This window comes from Notolabrus celidotus, chromosome 9 (genome assembly GCF_009762535.1).
Source record: "Notolabrus celidotus isolate fNotCel1 chromosome 9, fNotCel1.pri, whole genome shotgun sequence".
Taxonomy (NCBI): domain Eukaryota; kingdom Metazoa; phylum Chordata; class Actinopteri; order Labriformes; family Labridae; genus Notolabrus; species Notolabrus celidotus.
Window position 1 is genome coordinate 28,217,142 of NC_048280.1, and position 21,816 is coordinate 28,238,957.

Consider the following 21,816-nt stretch of genomic DNA (forward strand, 5'->3'; position numbering starts at 1 on the left):
AGTGATGCAACCAAGGGAAGCAACAATATGGTTCTGCTTTTGAGGGTTTGAGATGTTCTATAAACAAACTAGTGCCTTTGCTTGTTGCAGACACCAGCCATTGGTTATTCACTTTTTTTTATCATAGGTTTTTACATTCAAGAGGAATGTGGAAGAGACAGCACTTTTGAAAAGGTGTAACAGAGATCGGGAGACTGACAACAGTGGAGTGGCTTAATGTGGTCTTATTACACCTATACCTACGCAGACATGGTCCCCAAACTTACACAAACAACTGTATCTCCTCTGACATCTTTCCTTCTGTGACTACAGAGTCAAAATGAGTTTCATTAAAATTGTCTTTAGGAAACCAAGCCATGTATCTTTGAAGCTCAGTAACTAAAGACTTTGAAGAATATCAGTGAAATGCACTCTAACGTTTTGTGTTGTTTTGTGCTTCACACAATATTTCCCATTGCAGCAAACAAGCTGCATGTTTTTCTTTAACAGATTGGCATTAAAAAACACTTGGTAATTGAAGTATCTGTCACCTGCCAACCACCTGCCACCTCATTCTGAGCATAATAATAGTACAAATCGACATGTACCGAGAAGGACATAATGTGTGAGGCTGTGTGGGATTTTAGTGATTTGGTGATTAATTCACAGCCAGATATAAATGAGACAAACGTCAATTTCTATAAATAAATGAGAATATATTATGTGTTCTGTGGAAATGTGGTTATGTACAGCTGGTGGGGGAAACCTCGCACCCGAATAACCACTTAACTATACATGATTTTGTACACCTGGCGAGCCTCGTATTCTTTTCGAAACCGCTGTCATATATCCCTAAAAGTCCCGTTGGTTAGCTGCGTGTGCGTCCTAAGTGATGCGTCACATGAGTAGGTGCGGTTTACGCAGCGCAACCACCCAAATAGTCCATATTTGTCTGCTTCGCGCACAGAGAAAGAAGCACTTTCAGAGCCGCTGCATTTCTGGATTCTTTAACTTTTTTCATTCATAGTTTTGGAGCAGAAGTTTTTTTTTCTTGTGTGGATGAAGCAATCGCAACTATTTCCTCAAAGGATCCATTTCAAACAGAAACCTGACAAGAGTTAGTTGCTGTCAGCTGTGATGTGCTGCAGCTGCAACAGCCTCGATCTTACACCGCTGGGCAGGAGCCGAGAGCGGGTTACAAACATCCAAATATGCGCGTAATTGGAGTGCAGTGGCGAGGCGTCCCTTGCACCCCCACGGAGTCAGCGTTGTCGTGATGTTCAATACTTCGGGAATTGAGCTCACTTTTAACAAGAAAGAGGATATTTCCGAAGTTATCAATGGCACTCTGCAGCTGCTCTACAACGTCCTCGTCAATGTCAGTCCCACCACCATGTGGAACGAGTCATGCGGGGAGCAGCTGCAGGATTTTGGGCGCCCTGAGAAGATCATCATCGGGGTGATGCTGGCGATCATCACGGCGGTCACGGTGATGGGAAACACGCTGGTGGTGATCGCGGTGTGCGTAGTGAAGAAGCTGAGGCAGCCCTCAAACTATCTGCTGGTCTCCCTCGCGGTGGCGGACTTGTCAGTGGCCATAGTTGTGATGCCGTTTGTGATAGTGACGGACCTCACCGGGGGAAAGTGGCTCTTTGGAGAGGTCTTCTGCAACATCTTCATCGCTATGGATGTTATGTGCTGCACCGCCTCCATCATGACCCTGTGTGTGATCAGCGTCGACAGGTAAGTTTCCCAAAGTTACCCGCTTAAGCTTTCCTGTTAATGAGGCATGACATTTACAATGCAACCACCAATTTTACGCGTTTACGCAGCGCGCTCTACGTTAAAGAAGTATAAGAAAATGCTTTTCCTTTTGTTAACTTATCCTAAACAGTTTGTTGCATTCTATGCGGGAAAAACTCAACCACAAAAGAAAATAACAAGTTGTAAGTTTAACGCATGAAATAATTTGGCGTTTTTGAGCCAGAAAATCGTATTAAACTGCTCATGTCTACATCAGCCAATCTTGTGATTATCTGTGCAGATGAATCCGCTGGAGCAGAAAATTAATACGCAGACTGTGATTAATTTTTGGCAGGCTAAATTACTTTGCTTGACCTGACCATGGGCAATGTTTTTCACAATTAGGCGTTTGCGCCTATTGATCTGAAAGCCTATGAATTTAATACATGACATGCTATCGTCCGTCATTTACCCTAAGGGCACAAGGTCGCGAAGGGGTGGATCGTAACTTCTAGAGAAGAGTGGCCCAATTTGGGCACTGACTCACACAGGGGTGGCATGATTAATCTGTGTGCGTCTCACCATTTATGTCTCCACTAATATCGCTTCTTACTAACATTAAGATATAACATACAACATTCATTTGTATACATTTCTCTTACTTAAAAATGTAAAACAACACAAAGGCAACATGTTAATGCTCCAAGCTTAATGCGTTTAAAATTATAAATATCACACAATTTAAGGTACTAACTAAAGTAAAATGCAATACAATGAAATGAAAAGAAAGCTACAAGCATCATGTTGCAGTGCAGCACAAATACAACCCCCCAGTTCCAAAAATTTGAGCTGCAGTGTAAAATGTTGATAACAACATAATTTGTTGGTTTGCCAACCACTTAAACCCCTTTTTACAATTGAAAATAATGTAAGACAACATTTCAAATGTTGAAAGAGAAAAAATTATATTCTATGAAAAATACATGTTGATATTTTGTATGATGCAGGCAACATGTTTCAGAAACATTGGGACAGGGGCATGTTTACCATGTTGTTTGCCATGGGCACTCGAGCATCCCCATACTATCACAGATGCTGGCTTTTAAATTGTGTTCTGAGAACAGGCCAAGTGATTGGTCTCCTCTTTAGAAGGAGGACATGGAGTCAATGAATTTTGATAAGAGTGTCACCCGTCAGATTACTGGACAGTTTTCACTTTGCCTCAGTCCATCTTAAGTGGGATCAGGCCCAGACAAGTTTCTAGATCGTGTTTATATATGGTGTCCACTTTACATGGTACAGCTTTGACCTGCATTAGTGATGCATTGAAAAACTGCGCTCACAGACAATTGCTTTTAGAAGGGGTTTTGAGCACATGCAGTGATTTTCACGACACTGTCATGTCTGTTGTTAATGCAGTGTTAATATTGTTATTGGGCTGTGTCCCTTTTGGAAATAGATGTCTCCAGATTCTCTGAATCTTTTATTTTTTGAATATTCTGAATATATTCTGAATATTATGTACTGGTGATAAGGAAATCCTCAAATTCTTTATCATTTTACACTAAGAAACATAATTCTGAAAATATACTGTATGTAATATTTGCTCACACAGTCTCTAACAGAGTAGTATTGCCTTTCAATGATATGAGAACTGTGAACATTTTACACAGCCCCTAACTTTTTGAAATTGGGGTGTTTATTTTAAAGCTTCACCGAGGAACTTGTTTGTGTTCATGATAACGCTTCCTGTGGACAAAGCAATACTTTTTTTATCTCTTTTCTTTTCTTTTCTTTTCTTTAACATGCGTAGGTGGTGGTTTTTCAAAATGCACCTGTTTCCTTTTAAAGTCATTGTAAATGTATTATTCTTTGAGAATCATTGCATTGAAAGTATATAAAATTCTGTTTCTTGTGTTTGTTCTTCATTTGACACCATATCTTTGTATCTATTTCAGGCATTAGAAGTTAATGTAGTCATTCTTTGTGTCAGTAGTCTTGTTTGCTCTTAGTAGCTCAAAAAACGAATATCCCATTAAATGCAGTCTGGTTCATAGTTATAGCTGCAAATTCAGGAGCTTAAAGACAAGTCCAGCACCCAACAAGCCAGTCAGCCAACCATAGCTGATGAATTTGGGGCACATTTCAATGGGGTCTGGGCCACAACTGGCCACCTTTTGGACCTGCCTTTGTGCAGTTGCTCACTGCGATTACCCCTCCATTCCTTCCCTGTCACAATAATATCCAAGCACAGAGCTGCAGCCGTCCAGCAGATTATTTTAACTGCTGCGGAAACTGTTTTTCCTCCTCACTACATCCATAAACATGAGGTTTACTACTTCTACTGATTTGCATAAACACCCCACTCATGAAAGTTTACTCCTAAATCCCCCACTGTGAGATGTTTTTAATTCCACATTCAGAAAGGAGGAAAACTGTGTGCTCACTCAATTCTACCAATCAAGCTCCATTTTGATCCACTCTGTATGTGCAGGTAGACTGTGGCTCTTAGGAGTCCCTGCTTACCCGAGCAAATCCTGATGGATTGTGACAAATGAGATGCTTCTACTGCTCCCACTTTAATCCGCAGTGAAATAAGTATCAAGTGATAGGTTTCACTGCTCCGCAAGTAACCTTAATGAAGACAGAAGCTCATTGTAGTATTGATGATCTGATTATATCCTCTTGTGAAACTATCAGGTGTTATTAACTCGGTGCATCACATCCAGAATTATGCAGGTTTCCTAATCGAGGATTCATAGACTACGACACAGCGTGATTGCTGTGTCGATGTGTTTTGGGCTGGTGAGGCAAAGAGTAACAAAATTAGTGTTGTCGAGGAAAAAGTCCTTCAGGGGTTGAGGCAGAGGTCACAATGATTATTGAAGATGGATGGATAGAGGGTGATTTAAAAGTAATCTGTGGCCACTTAACTCCCCTATGAGGACATAAGCTGGCCTCTTCAGCCAATATTGATCCACATTGTTCTCACATTCTTGAAATCATGACCTCAGCAAATTTACAAGGAGGACATTGTGTTCATTGAAAAGAATTAACCTGAATAGCAATGAACAATGCTGATGTGTCACAGCAGCCATATCTTTGTGTTCCAGTGGAGGATAGGTGGGAGTGTGGCAAGCTGCCATCGCCAGGTCTCATGGCCATAGTCTGTGATTAGAGATGAGAATTGCTCACAGGATATTCTCAGAGAGGAATGGACTCACCTGTGAGAGAGCATGTCAGAAAAGATGGAGGAGGTGATTGAATCTGGGGCCATGAAATTGAAAAGTATGCAGAAATTGGACCCAACCTTCGTGAGGCTCTTTACTTCTGAGAGTAAAAAAACGTGATGTCAGTGTGGGGTTATTTTCATCCTTACACACACTCGGCACAGACAGTCTTTAACTGCTGGTGTTGATCTCTGTAAAAACATACTCTTTTTTATTTAACAGGGCAGTGTCTTTGGCATATGATTCACAATGGGAATCAAAGAGATAATTCATTAGGTTGGGAATTGCCAATTAGACACACGATTAGTTGTAATTAGCGCTCTCTTGCTGTCGTTTAGGATTTCCAAGGACATGCATTTTCTAATGAAGCTGGAGAGGAGAGGGAGCTTCAAATGAGGCTACGAAATGAGCAGGAATGTTTATTGGGGTTGTACTGTCTCTAAGAAACACTGATTGTCTCTCTGAGCTGCTTCAGGTCGCTGCACTGTAAATGCCAATATGAACAATATGGTGCTATACGACGGTTCCCTAGTGTACAGAGCCAATGAATTTATGATCCTGCAGGGACTTGACAGGCATCAATAGATGCTCTAAGAGAGAAAGCTTTCATCTGAGTGGAATAAAACACCTCTGACATTCACCATCTGCATTTAAAGTCTAATCAGCCCCGGGGTCCCATGGGGGTCCTTGGGCAAAGTGAGATTTAAGCCACCATAAAAGTTAAATAATGACGATTTATGTGCTACATTTTTGACACAGGGACCCAATATTTTAAAAGACAGGGTCTGGAGATTACTCCAAGGGGGACTTCTGCAGTGTAATATTGTATGTCAGGTAGGTTTAGGGCCAAGATTATCACGTAAAGGAATAATTAAAATATTTGGGGTTAGCAGGCTAAGCCCAAAAAAAGACGGATTCAAACATTTACCATTTTGCAAATCAAAAGCATAATTTGTCAGTTTCATGTAGTCATTTCATTTTTACGACTGTACGTAGACCTAAAGAAGATGTTTACTGTAACAAAGCATGAGATAGAAAACCCCTGTCATGCTGCATTTCTGGCTTAAAAGTCCATTCTCGTTTGGACAAATGATGGACAATGTAATGTTGCATATTCATAAAGAAATCTGCATAATCCAAATAATCACGTAGCTCAGAACTACCTGCCTGCCCCAACAGTCTGGTAGTGCAGTGCCCGGCTTTGTTCATGCAATCATGTTCTTGTCAAATTATTTCCTGTTTGAAACCTTTGTTATGTTTCGCAACATGTTATAAAACTTTTTTATGAGAACATCTAAGCCAACAGGAAGGAAAAAGGTTTCATTATGGTTCAAGGGCGTCAAGTAGATCAAATCCTCACATTATCATAGATTGTCATCTTAACAATGGGTGTGAGATGTATTCATTTCTGGATGTTTGAAGTGAGTGATGAAATGTCAAGTTATTTTTACAGACCATATGACACAGGGACAATGTTGTAAGAAATTATGTCACCAAGTGTTTTGTCTGCAGCACAAATAGAGTTTTTCATTTCTAATGTGAGCCAGACAAATAGTGGCTCATGTTAGAAATGTTTGACAATACATTATGGGGTTAAGTTATCAATAACAGGGTCTGTTTTTGTGGTATTGTCATTAGCAGTCAAGTCATATTGAGGCAAACACTGAGGCAAAATTGGTGCCCAATCCACATAGAAAAAGCATCTTAGCTGCTGCCTTTATGTGGAATGAGTGTCAAATGACAGCTAAACTACCCTTTCTGATATCTTATGACGTTTTAAAAAAGGTAGTGTCTGAGCTACTCAAAGAAAGTAAAGTAGACTGTATAAATAATGGACGTAGTATCCATGACGTCATTAATCTGTTTCTGAAGTGCTGTTTTGAAGCCAACTCAACCTAACTTCTGTCGAGCTAGTGTGAGGTAAAGAGGCGGGCTTTGAGCCTACTCACCAACAGCTACAGTTTCGGCCTGTCAGTCAACTCAGCTGTGCCTCTCATAATGGAAAACTCGTAATCTTCATATCTTTGAAATGACCGTGTTATGAAAAAATTCACCCCCTGTACAGTGTGTGCCGATCGAGAAAGAGCTATTCAGACTACACTCGTTTTTTGTACCAGACTGTAAACATGTTTTTTCTGCGGTAAAGAAAGAGCAGCTTTTTTGTATGGGTGTTTCTGTGGTTTCCGATACTTCCGGACCCAGCCTCACTGGAGAAACTGTAGTTTTATAATACACCCGCATTCGCTTCAATTCTCGCAGCTAGAGGTTGCCGCTTGATATTATATCCTTCTATGAAACATAGGGCTTGGTCTTACCAAGCACCTCATCACACAGTGTACGTATCATGATACATGGGTCATGATTTGTACTGTGATACATTGCAGTATGAGTCATAATTCGCTGAGAGTATAATGGAGTGGGGAAAACAACTTGCTGTGTAATGAAGTCCAATCTATTTCATTCAAAATGTCCATTCTAATTTATTAAAACAATGGGTTGTCACAACAACAGAAATTTAAACTTCGTGAAATGGTGTTGTTGCTGTTTCTCCTCTACTCTTTAGTTCTATATTTTTTTATAGAGTGAGCCACTATGAAATACACCTGAAAGTAACACCTTATCTCCATCTTTTTTTCAGCATTGTTTTCAGGAGCGACACTAGCTTTCTCAACTTTTCCCTAAAATAATCACAGCAATTGGCCAGTTGATCTTCTTGTTGATATGCGAAAGATGTGGTTGAACTCATATGGTAAACTCCTCTGTTGGTTTAAAACTCCTCTGTTGGCTTACAGATGATCAGTACCATGCATTGGGACAGCACACTGACTATGAACTGAACACTTAAATAATAAACAAATAGTCCTGCATATCTGTAAGTCCGGCCTATGCTTCTTTTGGCCTCCTAGATTCTGCCTTGACTTATAGCAACAGCTTCTTATGAAAGTAGTTTGGAAATTGCTTTCACCGACTAAAAGCAAGCTGTCATCAGAATTTTAGAAAAGGTTACATGTTTGTAGGCTGGGTCATGTCATAACAGCTGCAGAATACTCCTCAGTGCGATCGATTTTGTACTTAATGTGCAAATGTTGATTTAAGGCTGTGAAAGCCATGCTTATGGTTGAGTACCCATTCCTCACCTTCAGCCTCTTTAAGTGGAGACTCAATGCTGCAAATCGAGCCTAACACAGCGCAGCATTGACCCAGTCACAGCAAAGGAATCTAGTCTGAGTGTTGTGACGTGAATAAATGAGAAAATATTCACCCAGGGCCTGCTATTTAAGTGTAGGTCTGCCCTTTCACGAGATATCCCAGCATACACTCTCATCAAACTAGCTGCTTTCATGCAAACTTCCCTAAAACTGTTCCCTCTCTTTTGGCCATCGTCAGTTTTTTACCTTCACTGAGAGTAATATGTTATAATGTTGAATAATTCAGAAGTCAAATATGAATGATTTATTCACAGCAGTGAGAGGGAAGTCTTTTTCTGCACGTACTCAGACAAAAAAAAGACTGCACTAAGGGGAGGGAAGGGGAAACAGTGTAAGAGATAGATGTTAGCTAAACAAATAGAGCCTAGTTTAACTATCTATGGAGTGTGCAGAGGAGAGTTGGGATGTAGGTCAAGAAAATGTGATATAACTGCCGTAAAGCAAACTTTCCTCTGAGGTTCAGCCCAAAGAAAACACAGTGTAGGTGTGATCACACCTGTGAGCTTCAGCAGGGGATTTGAGGGAGTATATAACGCTCAGGGCGCTTAGATGGCAGCTGGATTAGCCACAGTTTTCCCATCCTTTCTGCCAACTGGTGTGTCAATGAAGAGTGGAGTTCACACACAGCTCCCACATTGACCTGCCTTCCATTTCTGATAATATTTTTCCTGAGGTCGAGTGTCGGGTTTGTCCCGAGAGAGACGGCCACTTGCTTAGTTTAGCTTGAGAACATTCAGAACACATACAGATGACTTGACCTGGCTGACGCATCCTCAGGTAATGTGATGTGACGCCTGAGATCCTCTCACTCAGGCTCTGTTCACTTCCCACTTGTCGGCCACCTTGTGAAATGTGGGGGATTGGACACCTCCCTGTTCACTGCGATCAGATAAAATCAGATAAAAATGTATGCTTCTAAAATAAAGCTGAACCGAGAAAGAAAGAGTGCTGAGGTATTAAAAAGGATGTGACACTGAATTCCTAAATCCTCTGCTCAGAAACGGTTAGATGTAGTGTTACAGTCAGGAGTTTCTGTCCACAATAGGAGACACATTTAAAAATAAAAGCCACGTCAGCTGTTTTATATGCAGACAACAAAGCAGTTCCATCTTCTAAAGAGGAAAACTGGTTTCATTCAAGCTCTGTAAATAAACACTTCCCAGAGCTAAATTGCTGTGACTGACAGTAGAATGCCTTTTGTTGAGTTAATCATTGTTAGACCCCCAGTTTTCTTACTGTTTGATTAACTGTTTGCTTTTTATTGCAGAAGAACATGAAGTGTCTGCAGAACACATGATCAGATAGGCTGATGTGTGGGAATGACCCTGAAAGCTGCTCAGATGTCTGAGAACAAGAAATGCAAAGGAAGTAAACATGAATTATGGCTTGTTGTTTGTCGTGTCATTGTTCTTCTGTTCTACCAGAGTATTGTCACTAAAGTTCAAATGACGCTCACGGCAAAGATTTGTAAGGCACTGCTCACTTGTGATTTGAAATAATTTCTCTTGAAACGTTATTTTTAGGGTATTCTGCTGGAAATATATTCAAATCTGGCTCATAGTCAAATCTAAGGCAGCTACATTAGGTCTGGCATGGATCATTTTGGTATGTTTAATTCACACTGTATGAAAGGAACCATATTTAGCAGATTTAAGTTCTTCTGGGTGCACTAGGACACAGCAAAGGAGACGTATTTTCTGAGTCTGTTCATCCAACGGTCCAGTCCAAGGTCTTTTATTAAAAATAATGGTAAACATGAGGGATGACTAATGTCCTTGTTGTTTAAACACAGATTAAAACACTCAGAATTGAGGATTATCTATTAAACATAATGATAGCAGAGCTCGCACCACCAGCCTTCAGCTCTCCTTGTAGATTGATATCCACATGTCTGTGCTGGTTACGCATTGCTCCAGTCCGTCAGCTTATTTACTATCTATCAAAATACTGTCAAAAGGCACCATGCCAGTATCTGTCATCTGTTACATACAGCCCTGGCTAATGATGGGTGGGTTGGCTACAACTTTGTCACAACATATGGCCAGCATTTTGGGCCTACTTAAATAAAAATGGTAATAATTTAACTGACTTGTAATTATGATGTTTAATCGTTTAGTCGACTAAATGCACATCCCTGGAACATGCTATCTGACTTTGTGCCAAATCATATATGAATATATATAAATATCTTAAAATCCAAACACTGTTATTTCATGACAGCACTCTAAACAATCTCTAAAGCTATCTTTTTCATAAATGTATCACTATCTTGAGTTATAAATGCTTGAATATGATCACCAAAACTTCCCATCTCTTACTGGACAATTTCTCAGCCATCAACGTATTTTCAAGAAGTTACTTGAACTTAGTTGAAGTCTATACTATGCATTATGTCATGCATCACATTTTTCTTGTACTTATCCATCCTTCCCTATCTAATTACATATCGTTCTCTGGGAATCATGCCCTCTATTTCTCAATTAGCTCAGAAAAAGAGCTTTCAGCGAGCGGCGGAAATGCAAGATTGAACTGAAAGTGATCCGATAAACAAATAAGAAGAAATGAGGAAGAAAGAAACCCGACTAATAGACTATATTTGCTGGCAGGTCTTTTGAACTGCACAAATAAAGAGGACAATATGATAACTCCTCAAAGGTAAAAACCAATCACTTGGAGTGTCATGGTCCAAAATGCTTACAGTCAGAGACGACCTGACCATGGTCCCTAAAGCAGCTACTTTCAAGAGGCTTGCAGGACAGAATGAGAGTATGTTACTGAGAGATGTCTGAAAGGAAGGCCCATTATCAGAGCCTTCATGCAGCTGGTGGGGTTCTAATAATAATAGTTGTCTTATGTATGGATCAACAGATGAATTCCTATTAAACATGGTGGATGTCAACACGTCATTACAGATACTGTAAAACCCAGAATATGAGTCACACTGGTATACAGTATAAGACTAAGTCAGTTTTGGGGGGGATTCACAGAGAGAAAAGGTTTCAAGCTGTCTTCCTGCTTGAAGACTTCTATTGCTTTCAACAAATTCCACAATGTGCGGTTTCTGAGCAGCTGTGAAGCTCTTTACAGCACAATCAGTCGTCCTCTCTATTATGCGTCTCATTTAGCCTCTCCTGTTTGAGAAAAAGCCTTTGGAATGTTCACCATCTTAGCTTGGTGTGTCAGCATGATTTGGGTAGTTTCATTCTGTTTTGATCAAGCAAAGTTTGGCCTAAAGATATAAAATGTCTTTTTTTTTTTTTTGTTGCTTTGACTCCTGCTCTTGTAGCTTCATGAAGAGCTTCAAGGGACACTCCAGCGTGAGGGCACTCCAAAGTGATGGCTAGGGTTAAGGGTGAGGACTCAGACGTGCAGTCACGTTAGAGAAAAGAATACTTGAAGCAGCTAAGAGTGTTGAAATTGCACAGTGACACATGCACCGTGATTTGATTGATTTATCAAGCAGTAAATATTTTTCATTGCAGTAAGTTGTGTACATTTTTATTGGCTGAAAAAACATCTGAGCATTATTTGAGTTTCTCTCAAACCCCTCTTTACTTCTATCCTAAACAGTGATTGGAGTGTTGCAGGACTTTGTGGTCATACTGTTATTAAAAACTGTCTGATCTCCTCCTTCCTCAGGGGCCGGGCCTACCTTGCTTTTAGACGTCATCAGCAGTTGGTCTATTGCACTTTCCTGTGCATTTTGACATCAAGGATGATTGATTAGTAACCAGTCCAAAGATAGAAATCTAAGTTTTATTTTGCTGTTCCCAGCTTGTCATCCTATTTACCCAACAGTCTCCGGTGGCAGGAAGAAGACAAGGTTAAAGTGCTGAGAGACTTTCATGTGACATAAATCATACCTGTGTTTGGCATAACAAAGGTGGAGTCCATTATTCATCAAGATTGAACAAAGGGCCAACAAGCATTTACTAAGCTGTGAGATAATGAGTTTCCTCTTGATTGGGCTGAGAGTTACACAGACACACAAACACACACACACACACACACACACACACACACACACACACACACACACACACACACACACACACACACACACACACACACACACACACACACACACTTCATGTGTAACTAACACACATAATGCTATTGATTGCAGATAATGTGTTATGGACCTTAAGCGTATCAGTGCCTTGCAGAACAACCACAAAACTCTAAGGATGGGCCTTGACTCATCTGTGCACATGAGCTGAATATTTGAAAATCCTGAAACTGAGATGTTTACTTTTTCAATGGATGACCATCTTGTGCATCCACTTGATTGCTTCTAAATATTTAGAGGAAGAATGTCTAAATATGAGGATCTGTAAAGCTGCCTAAGTCAAAGCTTTTAAAATCAAGCCCTTCAGACATGCAGACACGTATTACCTCACATTTCCCTGGTGAAGCATAATTCTTAGTTTATTTAGTTTCCGTAGTTGTGGTTGTGTAGTTACTTCTTCACTCATATCTGTGTTATCTTATTGTATGATGAAATTTAAATTTCATTGAGCTGATTTTTTCCTCTTTCTCAAGTCATGTAGCATAGATGCAGAGAAGTTAGTGGTTGAACCGCCTGCAGTGCGCAGAGTTTGTATTCCAGCTGTGAAGTAGAAAATGGAGCTATGGCGACGCATCACTGCCAAACTACCCTTGAGCAAAACACTGTGTCCCAGAAGTGACCACAAACTGGGTCATTGCAGTGTGGCAGCCCTGCAATGAAATCCCTTAGAGTCTGTGAGGAACAAGGGACAGGAAAACAAACATGAAATATACTGTTGGACAAATATAAGGTAATAAAGAGTTTGTCAATTACTGACTGTCTTTGCTGGATGTCTTCTGTGTCACACTGAACAAATACTTTCAAGCACTGAGTTATTTTGGCTGTACCATGTTTGTGTTCAATGGTGTCTGGCCTGTGGTCAGCTTTCACTCCAAAATAGTGCTTTACAGGGTTTGTGAAAGCGGTTGCGCGCTGACATCAGTCTGATTTGATGCATCTGAGTGCTTAGCTTATGGGTGGTAGCTCAAACTTTTTTTTTTTTTGACAGAAAGTGCATTTTACTTTTGACCTGTTAACTGAGCCATCTGGGATTTGTTTTTTTTTTATTGAAATTTGGCATTAAAAAGTGCAGTGATGTCATTTTTTCCATCACGGCTGCAGCAGGAAGCATGAGGAAGCATGTGGCAGCTTAACAAAAAGAGACAAAATAGCTCATGGATTAAAAAAAACTGTGAAATTGTCAATTTCTTGCCTGAGTCACATGACAAACATCCCATTAACAATGACTGCCTTCATTTTTTAGTATATATTTATCTTTAATTGTATATAATGTAATACAATAGAAGTGTATTATCAGTAACCTTCAAATTTGAGACTGAAAATTCATTCCTGACACCAGGAAAGCTGCTTTTAAAAAAAAAAGAGTTTGGGTGTCTGTGAGGATGTTCTCAGATTAGCAGAGTTTGTACTATATTTACTTTACTTTGTATGTTTCTCTTTAAAATAGAATATTTTTTAACTAATGTGATAACCTTTACCGCTATGTATTATTTTACTGTTGTAAGCATAGAGCCAATGATCTGCAGGCACAGATGGATGAATTTAGTGTCACTTAATCTCCCAGAAACTTGGAGTCCAGACTCCCAGCTGAATGGTTTCATAATTTTAAGCCACCAGAAAAACAATATTTAGTCAACAACTGACTTATAATGCTTCAGCTGTTTGGAACAATACATCTCTTTTTCCTTTCCTACATTCTCTTTTCATGTTAAGCTTGTTGCATTGTTCAAGCTTTCTTATTAAATTAACATTGTCTGACATATTATTATGCGTACACAGGAAACACCACAGTGACCTTTATATCACAGAATGAGTATTATCATTGTGATTACAGTGTTGTCACAGCTGTGTGTGCTCACCTGTACTGGCATTTTGTTTGTCTGTTTCACAAATGAAACCTGTATGATCATGAATCTTGGAAATGTAGCAGCTATACTGTGCAGTGAAGTTTACTTGTCCAGTGGATAGAGGATGAATAACTGTGAATTATTTTCCCTATTGCTGCTTGTAGGCGAGATAAACAGCAGTTAAATGACTCTGGAAAAGAATATCCCTGTCATCAGTCATAGTTTGTGTCTCCTGCTCATTGTGCTCAGACAGGAACAGATATCATTTTTGCATATCTTATATGCTGATTTTGTCAAAGAGTGCACAATCAAATTTTGTTCAATTTGCGTCTTAGTCCTGGAAATCGTTTATATCCCTGGAGCTGAAGTAAGTATCTGCTGACATTCTGTTTTTTTTGTATTATTATGCTTGGAATAGCAGAACATACAGGATTTAATTTGTGAACATTTGTTTTCATATACAGTTCTTTACAGTTGTATTAATATTTGTGCATACTGACTATAGATTCCAGTGACACAGGTGTGAAATCCTCTGTTTTGTTGGGATTTTTCAAGTGGACAAAAAAAAAGCAATTATTAACATCATGTTCTCTTTTTGAGATGAGGGGCTCTCACATGTAATCCCTGTGAAAGTGAACACATTTGATTAATGATGTTACACATGAGCTACTGCTACATCGACAGGTGTTGGCCATAGGCAGGTCTATGAACAGCACCCTGTAACAACAAAGCATTTCAAGGTCCTTTAAGTTAGACATGATGAGACATGATGAGACATGATGAAATGATATATGAGGGTAGAAAATATTTGAGCTTTTGGCGTGATTGTGTAGATGAGTGCAATTTCTCCTCCACGACAGTCTGAGTCAATAGTTGCATCACTTCTTCTTTCAATTGGAGGGTTCAAAGAATACATTTTGTCTATGTAATAAAAAAAATTTGATTGTAATAAATTTAGACTCAGTAAACATAATCCTGCTTATAACCCAGCTACTGGCCTAAGACATGAACAAGCTGACACTAAATATTGATTTAATAATGATTTAAAAATGATTCATTTATACAGCTGTGAAAAGTCCCTACCATCCCACGGTTGGTAGCTCTTTTATGGTAACGTTTATTCTCATCAGCATGCTTGAAGGTCACAGGTCTAGTGTGTAGCATCCAGCAGCATTTACCAGAACAGTCTTACGAATGGAATATAATGTTCACAAGTATGTTAGAATTGGTGTATAATCACCTGAAGATCCAAATCATTTTGGTTTTGTGCCTTCTGTATCTACATGAGGAGTGGGCCCCCTTCCACTAGATGCCGCTATTCTGCACTACCATGTTTCTGCTGTAGCTACAGTTGACTCGCGCTGTCCTGCTCTACTCTGGGAATCTGTGTTCAGCTCTGGAGTGACCCAGCACTTGGTACTTTGGTCATTATTGTGGTGATGTTATTTGTTGATGATGATAATGGAAGGTCTTAAATTGTTTGGTTGCTTCATTGTAGATGTTCCTTATTTTATTTAAAAAAAAAAAACAGAAAAAAAAAGAAATTCCTTACTTACTTTTGTGCATTTCCTTCACACTGCTTGGCAGTACCTGCACCTAAATTGACTTGAAGCACTTTGTTGCCCATACTGATCTTGTTTCCTCTTGTCTAGATCTTTGCTTGTGTTGTTCTGTCTCGTATGTACGTCGCTTTGGATAAAAGCGTCTGCTAAATGACATTGTAACATTGTAACATTGTAAGATAAACTAGTAACACAAACAAATATTTTTGCCACAGTGTCAACAGGTGGAGGTGAGATGTGCAGAACTCTGCTGTAGAGAAGTAACACACTGTTGCTTTGACCAATCAAATCAAGTATTTGGCCCAGCCAGGAAATAATGATTTATATCTGATGTATGCATATATCAAATGTATCTATATCCTACCTTAATTAATATAACATAACTCTGTGTGCAAGAAGGTACCTGGTTCCAATCCCCTGTCGGGCAGGTGCCTCTCTTTGTGGGGTTTGCATGTTCTCCCCGTGCATGCATTGGTTATCTGCAGGTAGTCCGGCTTCCTCCTGTAGTCAAAAAACATGCTCACCAGGTTGATTGGTCACTCTAAAATTGCCTGTAGGTGTGAGTGTGTGTGTGAATGGTTGTTTGTCTTTCCTTGTTTGCCCTGTGATAGGTTGGCGACCTGTCCAGGGTGTACCCTGCCTAAGCGAGATAATGGATGGATGGAAAGATGGAAGCCTATGTATAATATAGAAATGATAAATGTTTGATTTTGGTGTTACTGACCCATAACAAAAATGGATAGGGAGTGACAGATATAAATGTAACATAAAAGGACATTTGCTTCATAAGAAATACATTTTTTTTGCAAAAACTTATCTGGACCTTGAAGTGTGATGTTGAATTGTGATGAATCAGAACAACACAGTGAGTCACAGTTTTATATGTATGTGCCCAAGAAGAATTCTGTGAATAAAACCAGAATTCAAAGAAGCACTAGCCTCCTCTTGTTCATAACCTAGATTTTCATTATCTGTGATATTTTCATGTCCCAAAAATAAGAGGTCAGTGTTAGAATAAAAGGTCCTCACAGTCCTCAACATTTGCTTTTATGTTACATGGCAGCGTGTGTAGTGACAGAGGAACAAGTTGGATACGACTCCTCTTCACTGTCCTGTTCCATTTGCCAAGCCTTGAAATGATGACAGATAATGGGCTGCACAGCTACTTCAGCGATACTAACCGCTGACTGGAGGCCAAATTGGAAGAAAGTAAGTCGGCTCAAAAGAGGAGCTGCCTGTGGTCTCCTTGGTAACTAAAAGTGCTCAAGTCTTTTTCCTAAAAGGTCAGAAGAATAACACGGGTAAATAGAGAAATGGATCCCTCTGAGCTTCTTTAGCGTTGGAGGTGTCCTCAGAGAGCACAGGTGCAGTGTGGTGGTAGAGTCTAAGAGACAGTGACAGAGATGAAGGGGTTCTTCACACTCACGTCATCATGACAGGACAAAGAAAGGAAAATTGCCGCACTGAACATACGTATTCACCCTTTACTAATCAACTTCAGCTGTTTATAACAATGAAGCCAGAGTTAGTACACGTATTAATATTTGAGAGAGCGTTTTGGGATCTCTCTCAGTGACTTTGTAGATTGTGGAGCTGTTTGTGGGATGCTGACCACAATAAATGTTCTCTTCAGTGGGCAGAGATAGCACTTCACATGCCATATTAAATGCATTAATTAAGATATTTTATGAATATCCTGATGAGGCAGTTGCATGCACATTTCTGTATTTCATACTAAAAAGGAGGTCTGTTGAGAGTCGGTCGCTGCATCCCAAATAGTCACCATGGCTGTCTTCATAATGGAAGTCAAGCGCCGACTTTGGGAAAAAACGTCTAAATGCATAACAAGCAGGTACACATCCTTTCTGTAAGTAAAAGTAAGAAGTGAGACGAGGCAGACTGATAAGACTTTAGGGACACAGAGAACTTTCCTGTTTGGCGGATCTTGTCTCATCTAGACTGAAAAACATTGCAGCTCAGATTCAGGAAAGCTATGGATGATAGGCTGCAGTAAAAGATCAGGGACACAAAGTTAAGTTCTTTCTGTCTTATGAGCTTCTTAGGAGCACTGGTCAAAAAGTACATAAATAAATAAAAACCCTATTTTCTGATGCATAATACTTATGTAAATTTTATGCGCACCTCATTATCTTTCTTACATAATTGTTATTTATAGAGTAGGCCATGAGAATTAAGGATGGGACTAATTTGCTTCCGCTCCAGAATACTGACCTCAGATAACAGTCTCCACACAGGCACCTGCTGACTTACGAGTCCTTGAATACTACATTATAGATGCTAAGAATGACATTACTCCATTTTCTTAATATATTCTTACTTAAGAAAATAATTTGATAATTAATCTATGATTTCATGGGTTTCATGAATATGCCCAAGTTTCCCCGGTTACACCTGAGGTTTTGAAATTCTTGAATAAGTCGTTCCCATCCCATTAGACTCCGATGCAACTGAAACTTCAAAACTTAATGCTCACCAGATCTTATAAACACACAGAGAAAGGTTTACTATTTTTGTATGAATGGCTCAAACAAAGCTAACAGATAAAGAGTGAACGAGTGTGTTCACGATGGGCTTGATTATTCTGGTTTTCTAAATATCATATTTTTGTGTCTGAGCATGTAAACATCAAACTTTGAGACTGGGATACACTCAGATATGCGTCTCCTGGGATGTTGCCATGTTGGGAGTACATGCTCTTTTCCTTCCCCTTTAATTTTCAGAGAAACCTTAATATAAATATTCATATATACATACACAGATTTGCAACAGACAGCATCTTTGAAAGTTAAGTGTGGATACTAAATATACAAGTGGAATCTTGTTTGGCACACACTGTAACTAACTGTAAATGCAGTAAATGTGAAGGCACGTTACACTGTTGTCATCCCATAATTTATGATAGGATAAACAATACGCCATGGAAGACAGGTCAAAAGATATCTTAGTGCTTTCGATGCATCTTGAGGAATATAAGAGCTCAGAGAAGCTCTTTGAGGCGGCCATTATTAGACTGAAGAGGCCACAGCTCCAGTGAAGGATCAGGGCAGAACTGTGGTTTCAGAGTCCGGTGGGAGAGGAGAGAACATTGTTTAATAATGAGTGTGTGATGGGAATTCAAAGTGTTTCAAGATACACTGCATACACTATTCTAAGCTGGCAATGCATCAGATGACCTTACAGATAAATACATGATGGTAGCAGTGTGTTACTGCAGCACTGATGGCTTTGCTGACCATGAACAGCAGCTCAAAGGTGAGGTCACCTAACCGTAGAAGAACGAAAAAGTAATGGATGGTTCAGATCAAAACTGAAAGGGTAGTAAACCAATCAGCCTTAACATTATGACTACTGACAGGTGACCTGAAGAACTTTACTTTACAATGGCACCTATCAGTGGGTGGACAGCAAGTGAACATTTTGTCCTCAGTGCTGATGTGTTACAAGCAGAAAAAATGGACAGGAGTGGGATGTGAGAAACTTTTCTTAGTGTCAAAATGTGACGGCTAAACAACTGGGTCAGAGCATCTCCAAAAGTGCAGCTTGTGTGTTGTTCTGGGCCTGCAGTGGTCAGTGCAGGAGTCGTCCAAAGAATGAAAACCAGACAGGGTCATGGGCGGCCAATGCTCATTGATGTGCATAAAGGCTGGTCTGTGTGGTCTGATTCAAAAGAAGAGCCACCAGTGCTCAAACTGATGAAACAGTTCATGCTGGTTCTGGTAGAGTGGTGACATAACACACAGAGCATCACAGTTTGTTGTGTATGGGGCTGTGTAGCTGCGGACCAGTCAGGGTGCCTATGCTGACCACTGTCTATTGCCTGAAGTGCCTAAAATGAACACGTTAGCATCAGAGCTAGCCAACAGAGTGAAGGAAGGGGAAAGCCTGCAGGAGCCTCCAATGTTGCCTGATCTCAATGAAGCGCCTGTGCAATGTGCTGGAAAACCTGCCAAGATCAGTGGAAGCCCCACCTTGTAACTCTGCAATTTAACAGGCTGATGATGTCTCAGTGACAGATACCACTGCTCACGTTCAGAGGTCCTGTGGAAGTTCATGTCTCACAGGCTGAAGGCTGTTTTGGCTCTGACCTGAAGAGAGGGGTTGACCTAATGATGAGCAGGCTGTCATAACGTTATAACTGATTGATGTATGCGCTCACCTTGAAAAATATCAATATCTAAATCTTGAAATATATTATGAAAAAGCATTTTGAGAACCTTGTGATGGATTGATGAGGCCAAAACCACCGAACACGAAATGTCTGACATGAAACTTCAGACATTTAAAAGATGATATAAAATAAGGTTATAGCTTATACTAAAATGGTTAGGTAAGATCAATGGTTCAGATGGTGAAAATAATGTAGTACACTTTTTGTAAAACGGTTATAAACGGAGGCCTTGAGATTAAACATCTAAATTTAAAAATGTCGAAAAAGTAAAATTACATCACAGATAAATGTGCAAAATTGAAGTGTTGCTTGATAGTATCAAAAACCCTGCTCCATCACACATTCCTGATTTTTTATTTTTGGGGCTACCTCTATTAAACTCATAGATCTCCACAGCTGACGATCAGGCTGACTTCAGGCAGAGATAAGGTGTGTGGAATAGAGAAAGTAATCAGGACCAAAAGATTAAAAAGTATGCTGCGTCATTCCTATTTGAGTGATTATTGTGTCTGCCTTCTGACTGCCATAACTTTTCAATTTCAGGTACAAGGCCTGTTCAGTAAGCTATGAACTTGTTTTCCTGCAGACGAGGTCAGACAACCTTTTTAAGAAGCACTTTATATCAGTGTGGAGTGTAATCTCTTATACAAAGTAGGGAATCACTTTTTGGTGTATTATTTATATTGATGGTTTAACTTAATTAAAAAGCTACACATAAATAGCAGCACAGAGTAAGTTATTTGCATATCTCTTCCACTCTATTACTATACGTTACTGCGTACTTGCTTTGTTGTCCAAGGACAGGCAGCCTTGACAGGGATAGATGCTTCATCACTGTAGCACTAATAGTTGCCCATCATCTCTATAGCAGTGATAGTAAAGTAGCATCAGGGACAGGTGGTGTGCTGTGTGGTGAAGGCCATAAAATACCCAAACTACTGCTCTACAGCAATTACCAGGACATAAAACATCATAAAAGTGTTGGGATTCAGGAGCAGAATCGTTGTTTCTAGGTGTGTCAAGTACACAGGATGATTCTGTAAATAGGTCACCATTTAGAGAAGCACGGCGCCGTAACGGTGGGAAGCACAGTGTGAGACTTTTTAGAGGGCGGTCAGAGGTGCTGTCTTTTAGCAAATGAAAACAAGAACTATTTTTTAGAGTTCATTGCTGACTAGAATCTCTAATAAGGACAGTTTTTGTTTCAGACATTAGCCTAAAGCTGCCTCTGTTTGAAGTCTGTACTATAATATAGTCACCATAAAAACAATGTTTTATAATCAAAACAAGTATCTTCCTCTCAACCTGGGATGTTGAGGATCTTACTTCATCTTTAGCGATATATTCTTTGTTCGTCACATCATTATGTCCCCATATCGCTAAATCCTGAAGTAGTGACATCAGTTAAAGTAATAGTTAGGTAACTGGTAACTATCTCCAAAACTTCAACCAGTATAAGGTAAAACATAGTGATAAGTGTGGAGTTGGTGTTGCTTGTCATTTGGAAAATAACTGTCTTTTTATGCTTCTTGTAAAAGTCAAACAAGAAAAGTGCTGTCCAACCACAGACTGTATAAAACATGAACATAGTCTCAGTGATTTCACCCATTGGTTTCTGAATCAAGCTTGATGGCAAAATTGATTCCAACTGATTTCCGACTTATCTAAACCATGAAAAATCAGTGACACCGCACCATCCTGTTAATCAGATCAGACACGCACCTACAGTTATGAGTTATGCATTGTTAAATAATCAAAGTAGATGTGTTACATAAAGAGTGTATCCCTGTACAGTTCTCGCAAATTAAGATGAGGTACAGAGCCTGGAAACAGATATAAACATGTTACATTCTGCTGTACTAATGGGCATTTTAATTTGGGCTCTAACAGAGTGCACCAGCTGGGTGAACACTTAGGTGTAACCATACGTTCAACTCAGAACTGAAAGTTATGATGGACTTAAAATTTTGCTCTGTGCATCAGGTAGA

At 39.7% G+C, this 21,816-nt stretch overlaps 1 protein-coding gene across 1 annotated transcript in view; it reads left to right on the plus strand.

Annotated features, from left to right (window-relative positions):
* The first annotated feature begins 942 nt into the window (after positions 1-942).
* Positions 943-21,816, plus strand: part of htr7c (5-hydroxytryptamine (serotonin) receptor 7c) — a 31,646-nt gene continuing 10,772 nt past the window's right edge. Inside the window, exon 1 of the mRNA XM_034691316.1 lies at positions 943-1,722. Coding sequence (XP_034547207.1) covers positions 1,256-1,722 — 467 coding nt within the window. The 5' untranslated portion in view covers positions 943-1,255. The remainder of the gene's footprint in view (positions 1,723-21,816) is intronic.